Source organism: Coenobita brevimanus, chromosome 9 (genome assembly GCF_032717465.1).
Source record: "Coenobita brevimanus isolate Jiangsu-jjx chromosome 9, ASM3271746v2, whole genome shotgun sequence".
In the NCBI taxonomy this organism is placed as follows: domain Eukaryota; kingdom Metazoa; phylum Arthropoda; class Malacostraca; order Decapoda; family Coenobitidae; genus Coenobita; species Coenobita brevimanus.
This window is the reverse complement of record NC_136962.1, coordinates 1,797,501-1,805,000: the sequence shown is the minus strand read 5'-3', so window position 1 is coordinate 1,805,000 and position 7,500 is coordinate 1,797,501. Positions and strand designations below refer to the sequence as shown.

General features: G+C 49.6%; 1 protein-coding gene across 1 annotated transcript in view; it reads left to right on the top strand.

Moving 5' to 3' along the window:
• Positions 1–7,500, top strand: part of orb (polyadenylation element binding protein orb) — a 23,741-nt gene that overhangs the window by 7,213 nt on the left and 9,028 nt on the right. The window contains exons 3-6 of the mRNA XM_080280062.1: positions 701–861; positions 1,119–1,232; positions 1,718–1,837; positions 2,700–2,836. Coding sequence (XP_080136188.1) covers positions 701–861; positions 1,119–1,232; positions 1,718–1,837; positions 2,700–2,836 — 532 coding nt within the window. The remainder of the gene's footprint in view (positions 1–700; positions 862–1,118; positions 1,233–1,717; positions 1,838–2,699; positions 2,837–7,500) is intronic.

The following is a 7,500-nucleotide window of genomic DNA, read 5'->3' as shown; positions in this document are numbered from 1 at the left end:
GCTGACAGGATTGATGGCAGGCTGTGACAGTGTGGAACAAAAGTCAGCTCTCCCAAAGAAGCCATCATCGGTAAGCTCCTGGGTTCACGTTTGTCTATCTATCTATCTGTCTATCTATCCATCTATCTGTCCCTGTGTCTATCTCTATCTATCTATCTATCTGTCCCTCTATGTCTGTCTGTCTGTCTATCTATCTATCTATCTGCATCATCGGTAAGGTCCTGGGTTCACGTTTGTCTGTCTACCTATCTATCTGTCTATCCATCTATCTGTCCCTCTGTCTATCTGTTTGTCTATCTACCTATCTATCTATCTGTCCCAAAGAAGGCATCATCGGTAAGGTCCAGGGTTCAGGCTGTCAGTTAAAGCTCCCTAGCACCTTTTCCATAATGATTTAGTCTGTTCATTATACCATACTGTCAGTTAAGGAAGCTCCATAACACCATTTCTTAAGTGATTTAGTATGCTTGTTAACTAGTGAAGAATAATGACCATCAGGGTGGAATGTGAGCTGAGTCAGGAGTGAGGGGGGGGGGCATGGGTGTTGAGGGGGAGGGTAAGAGAGAATGCAGCATTAAGGAGGGCCCTGAGGGGGAAGACTTGCTCTAGGTCATCAGTGTAGTAGAGTACGGTGATGCCGGTCAATCAACGAGAATGATAGAGGATAGGACTGAGGACGCTGCCATTTATGTGTGGGTAGGAAGGGGGGAGCTGCCCCTGAAAGCGACCCTGGTACCACGTCCCACGAAGAAATGTGGTATCCCGGAGTCTGCCATCAACACCCCTAGTGCTGTCAGGACTGTGTCAGGGTCAGCTAACTCAAAGGCCGCCTCAGCTCACCCAGAAATGAGGCGAGGCACTGTGGGGCGCTTCTGCCAGGGAGATAGTCATGGATGCAGCGGACCTTATTTCCAGGCGAGGCGAGAAAGAACTAGCCTTGCAGCTGTCTTTGCCATGCAGCTGAGGAGTGAAATGGGTGGCATGACAGCTGGCAGGTGTGGTGTGGGGATGGGGTGAACGATGGCAGTCTTCCATGATCCAGGGAGGCGTCCGTCCATGCATGAATGATTAATCAGGCTTAGGGTGTTACACTTGCCCTCCTGACCTGATCTTGCAAGGAGGGAGTAGGTCAGGCCGTCAGCACCTGGGGCCGTATCTCTTCAGCCATGGAGGGCCTCGTCCCTCCTGTGGCCTCTGAGCTGTGTCTGCTAATCCTGGACTGCCTGTGGAAGGTTGGTGGGTGAGGATGAGAAGGGGTTTTAGGGGGTTGTGGTGGGGGGGTTGCAAGAGACGATGAGACAAGTGTGAGGTGTAAATGACCGCCTCTGATGTGGGTGGGTTCAGTGGGGTCGTTCAGTAGGCAAACACCGGCTACTTCCTCGAGGGTCATGTGAGGTGCCGCCCTGCCTCACTGGCAGGGAGGGGCGGGGCAAGGACAGGGTGGTGGGCATTCAAGTTACCACATATGAGTGTTGTGCTGGCAGCAGCAACAGACAGAATCTACTCTAATAGCCTCTTTTCCTCTCTTCTCTCTCTCTCTCTCTCCCTCCCTCCTCTCCTCTCCTCTCCTCTCCCCTCCCCTCCCCACCCTCTTCCCTTCCCTTTCTTTCTCTCCACTCCTCTCCTCTTCTCTTCCCTTCCTCTCCCCTCCTCTTCTCTCCCCTCCCCTTCTCTCCTTTCCTCCCCTCTCTCTCCATTAATCTCCTTTCCTCCCCAGGGCAGTGTAGGGAGTGGGGAGAGTGGCCTGCCACTGAGTCGACTCCTGGCTCAAAGTTACTCCTATAGTTCAGACAGTTCATCACCCCACACCCCACTCACCCCACGCAGTACTTCACAGGTGAGAGAGAGAGAGAGAGACAGACAGACAGATGAGTGGAGAGAGAGAGAGAGGCAGACAGACAGATGAGTGGAGAGAGAGAGAGAGGCAGACAGACAGACGGACAGAGACAGACACACACACACACACACACACACACACACACACACACACACAAAGTTATTCCTGTAGGTGAGTGAGAGAGATACAGAGGAAGAGACAGATGAGTGGAGGGAGAGAGACAGAGGGAGAGATTGTGTTTAGATCTAGAGTTTGCATGTTAGTGAGAGGAGAGACAGACAGACATATAGACAGACAGATAGGGACAGACAGACAGAGATAGTACTTCATAGGTGAGAGACAGACAGAAAGACAGACACAGACAGAGGAAGAGGCAGACAGACAGAGGGAGAGATGGCCAGATGGATGGAGGGAGGGAAAGAAAGGGGGAGACTGACAGGGAGAGCGTGAGTGAGGGAGTGTGTGTGTGTGTGTGTGTGTGTGTGTGTGTGTGTGTGTGTGATACAACTAGGGATGAAGATAGTGATGATGATGATAGTGATGATAATGACTGTAATAATAATGATGATGATGATAGATAGGGATGATGGTAGTGATGATGATAGTGATGAGGATGAAGGTAGTGATGATGATGATGATAGTAGAGATAGGAATGAAGGTGATGATGATGATAGTGATGGGGATAAAGATAGTGATGATAATGATGATATAGGGATGACGGTAGTAATGATGACAATGATAATGATATGATGATAATAATAATAATAATAATAATAATGATGATGGTAATAAAGGTGATAATAATAATAATGATAACGATGGTGGTAATTCGTCCTGACCTCCCCCCCAATGGTCGTTCCAGCTCTATAGCCGCAACAACGTCTTCAGTTACATGAATGACAGTCCGCAGTCTGGTGGGTCGGCCAGCTCTGGTCTCTCTCTCGGGTACTGTCACTCCCCAGGCAGCGCAATGCAGGCTATGAGATCATCAACGACAAGGTAAGTAGTCCTCGCCACCATCCACTCACTTGATGTAGTGCTGCCTGCTTCTTCCCTCTGTGTCTGTCCTCCTCTCTTCTTGTTTCACACCATCATCCACTCACTTGATGTAGTGCTGCCTGCTTCTTCCCTCTGTGTCTGTCCTCCTCTCTTCTTGTTTCACACCATCATCCACTCACTTGATGTAGTGCTGCTTGCTTCTTCCCTCTGTGTCTGTCCTCCTCTCTTCTTGTTTCACACCATCATCCACTCACTTGATGTAGTGCTGCCTGCTTCTTCCCTCTGTGTCTGTCCTCCTCTCTTCTTGTTTCACACCATCATCCACTCACTTGATGTAGTGCTGCCTGCTTCTTCCCTCTGTGTCTGTCCTCCTCTCTTCTTGTTTCACACCATCATCCACTCACTTGATGTAGTGCTGCCTGCTTCTTCCCTCTGTGTCTGTCCTCCTCTCTTCTTGTTTCACACCATCATCCACTCACTTGATGTAGTGCCAGTTTTTTGTTAATATTTCATTCACGTTTATTAAAATTTTCACACCATCATCCACTCACTTGATGTAGTGCCAGTTTTTTGTTAATACTTCACGTTTATTAAAATTTTCTGCGTCTGTCCTATTTTTCACATCCTTCTGATCCTATTTTTCTCTCCTGTCCACTGGGGGGCGCGGTAGCACAGTGGTAGCGCGCTGGACTTGTGATCGGGGGATTGCAAGTTCGAGCCTCGCCCGGGCTGCCGTCCCGGAAGGGGTAGCTCGCTCCTGTAACCCTAGTGGGGCTATATAGTCCAATACAGGGCTTAGCTCGGGGGAACTCCATTTCTCCCATTTCTCTCTCTCTCTCTCTCTCACATCCTTCTGATCCTATTTCTCTCTCCTCTCCACTCACTTCTTCTTGTCCAGGATGAGGCGAGAATTTTGAAGGGATTGTCCTCCTCCTCGCAGTATTTCTCCACCAGTCCTTCAAAAGGGCAAGGATAATCCGTGCCATCCCTATCACTGGGTGGGATGCCTTAGGGATGTTCTTCAGGGCACAGGGATTGGCTGAGTGATACATGAGAGGCTTCAGTTGGCAGGACCCTGAAACACACACACACACACACACACACACACACACACACACACAGGAAGGAAAGAAAACACACATACATTCTTCACACACACTGTACTTACATTCTCTCTCTCTCTCTCTCTCCCCCCCTCCCTCCCTCCCTCCAAGTAGCAGTTCTCTCTCTCTCTCTCCCTCTCCCTCTCCCTCTCCCTCTCCCTCCCTCCCTCCCTCCAAGTAGCAGTTCTCTCTCTCTCTCTCTCTCTCTCTCTCTCCCTCTCTCTCTCCCCCTCTCCCTCCCTCCCTCCCTCCCTCCAAGTAGCAGTTCTCTCTCTCTCTCTCTCTCCCTCTCCTTCCCTCCAAGTAGCAGTCACTTGCAACAACAACAAGTTTAAAAAGTCGATCTATAAATACGTTAAAAATCGTAAAAAATAATATCATGGGTGCTATGGAGGACAAAAAAAATCCTCATGGTGGAGAGATGGCAGCTTGACGGCAGATGAAGGTGAGTAGAGTGTAATAAGTCGGTAAATAGTAGGGATTAAGGGAGAGAAGGATTTAGATTAGTTACCCGTTTAAAGTTTTTGTTTACATTCGTTTTCCCTGATGGTATTGAGATCCGTTTTCTTTGTTTTATTTAATCGTAAATTTATCATTATTATTACTACTACTACTACTACTATTGGAAGGTAGGTGTGGGCGCTCACCATCCACTCACTCACTGTAGTGCTGCTTTGGGTGTGTGCCCTTTCCTCTCTTCCTCTTCTGTCTTTCCTTCATTCTTTCCTCTTCCATCTGCCTGTGGGTGACTTTACACTCCCTCTTCTGTCTTTCTTTCCTTCATTCTTTCCTCTTCCTTCTGCCTGTGGGTGACTTTACACTCCCTCTTCTGTCTTTCTTTCCTTCATTCTTTCCTCTTCCTTCTGCCTGTGGGTCACTTTACACTCCCTCTTCTGTCTTTCTTTCCTTCATTCTTTCCTCTTCCTTCTGCCTGTGGGTGACTTTACACTCCCTCTTCTGTCTTTCTTTCCTTCATTCTTTCCTCTTCCTTCTGCCTGTGGGTGACTTTACACTCCCTCTTCTGTCTTTCTTTCCTTCATTCTTTCCTCTTCCTTCTGCCTGTGGGTGACTTTACACTCCCTCTTCTGTCTTTCTTTCCTTCATTCTTTCCTCTTCCTTCTGCCTGTGGGTGACTTTACACTCCCTCTTCTGTCTTTCTTTCCTTCATTCTTTCCTCTTCCTTCTGCCTGTGGGTGACTCTACACTCCCTCTTCTGTCTTTCTTTCCTTCATTCTTTCCTCTTCCTTCTGCCTGTGGGTCACTTTACACTCCCTCTTCTGTCTTTCTTTCCTTCATTCTTTCCTCTTCCTTCTGCCTGTGGCTGACTTTACACTCCCTCTTCTGTCTTTCTTTCCTTCATTCTTTCCTCTTCCTTCTGCCTGTGGCTGACTTTACACTCCCTCTTCTGTCTTTCTTTCCTTCATTCTTTCCTCTTCCTTCTGCCTGTGGGTGACTTTACACTCCCTCTTCTGTCTTTCTTTCCTTCATTCTTTCCTCTTCCTTCTGCCTGTGGCTGACTTTACACTCCCTCTTCTGTCTTTCTTTCCTTCATTCTTTCCTCTTCCTTCTGCCTGTGGCTGACTCTGCACTGAGTGACAAGCCAAATGGTTTCCTGTACACCAGGAAACCATTATTATTATTATTATTATTATTATTATTATCATCATTACTTTTATTAGTAATATTAGTAGTAGTAGTAGTAGTATCATCACTATTATTAGTACTATCATCATTGCTATTATTATTATTATTACTATTGTTGTTGTTGTTATGGTACGTGTTTAAGGGTCGGCTTACCGTCCCTAGAACACCTAGAGTGCAGCTGGGTTGCCTTTCTAGACCGGTGCTTAGACAAACAGGAGAGGGCCAAGACAAACAAGAGAGGGCCAAGACAAACAAGAGAGGGCCAAGACAAACAGGAGAGGGCCAAGACAAACAAGAGAGGGCCAAGACAAACGAGAGGGCCAAGACAAACAAACAGGAGAGGGCCAAGACAAACAGGAGAGGGCCAAGACAAACGAGATGGCCAGGGCATAAGTACACCGGCCAACAACCTTACACATATATTGGAATGAGTAGACAGTCTGGTACAGTTTCCTAGACACCATTCAATACATAGGCTGGTATTACTGGGTCTGGCATTGCACAGGCTGTCGTATACACAGGAGTCTAAGGGCCAATTGTACAGTTGTTTGTAGTGGTTTGCAAGCACCCAAATGAAAGAAACTGAACTGTGTAAATGACTTATGACTGAATTATATGATGATTTTGGTGACTAAACTATGTAGCAATCTTAATTACCTAACCATTTGACAGGGGTAGTGAAAGTGGATACTGAACTTTCTGGATAAAATGTAGGTATAAGTGTGGTTGGGGAGGAAGCAAACAAACGAAAACTACTGTGGAATCAGCCCTAAGTCTGGTACACTGTGTGTGGTGGTGAGGCAGTGTTGGGAGGCGTTCACTGCTTTGGCACTGAGTTTATAGGCTGAGTACGGGGAAGTTGTTGCTGACTCTCATGAGGGAGGTGTCACTGGGGGAAGGGGAAGTCCAGGACTCGGCTCTCTGCCCGGGGTGAGGGGTGGCCCTGTGGGAGTCCCTTCGTCCTGTGGCCACGGGACCACTCTCCGGGGCGTCGTCTCTCTGCTGGACCTGGAGCTGTGGATGGTGAAAAGCCTCTCTGTGGGGGCTGAGTACTGGGGTCTGGCCCTAGGGACCGGGGCTGACCAGGCGTTGGAGGCGCTCACTCAAGCGCCTGGTGGAGGATGGGTGTCACCTTCATTGTGGTGGGGAGTGGGCCTGCCCGGGGGTCCCAGGGACGTCCTTGGAGGGGCGCCGGCTGCGGTCTTCTGAGGGCACCGCCGTCAGGGCTGGGCTGGGCTGTGGCGTTGCTCTTGTCCGGAGTCCGTCAGGTAGGCGTCCTCTTCCTCCGGACGGAGGGAGAACAACCCCAGGGACAGTACTGGGCCGGTCCACCAATCCTCTGAGTGGTGGTGGTCCTCCTGGAGGTTGCCTTTGTCTGGGTGGACAGGCGGGTAACCTGTGCTCCTGCTGGAGGGCAGGACTGAGCACAGCATACTGACTCATTGTGGAGTCACAGGGAGTGAGAGACTTTGGTGACTCTCCCTGGTGCAGCTGTTGGCCGTTGCTGGGTTCCCTTGGGCAACAGACGAAGGGCGGCTACAGGCCATCCCTTTGCTGTCGGTGTGGCTATCGGCCGTCGCTGTGGCCCAACTCCCTACTGGGCACTCAGGCAAGGTGAGGCTATAGGCCTGTGCCTGCCTGCCAGTGCGGCTACCGGCCATCACCAAGGTCCCGCAAGGAGGGCGCCGTGCAGGAGAGGAGCGGCTATAGGCCATCACCTAATTGATGGTCAAGCTATAGGCCTACACCTTTTTGGTTAGCAGCTGTAGGCCATCTCTGGTGCCCGGCTATAGGCCATGGCTCTTCTTGTTGGGAGTCGTCTCTTTAAAAACAGTGGATATCAGCCGTCTCAGGTGCCTGGCTGCTGGCAACTGTCAGGCCAGTTCCACCCTGATCCTGTCAGTGGTCAGCTGGCCT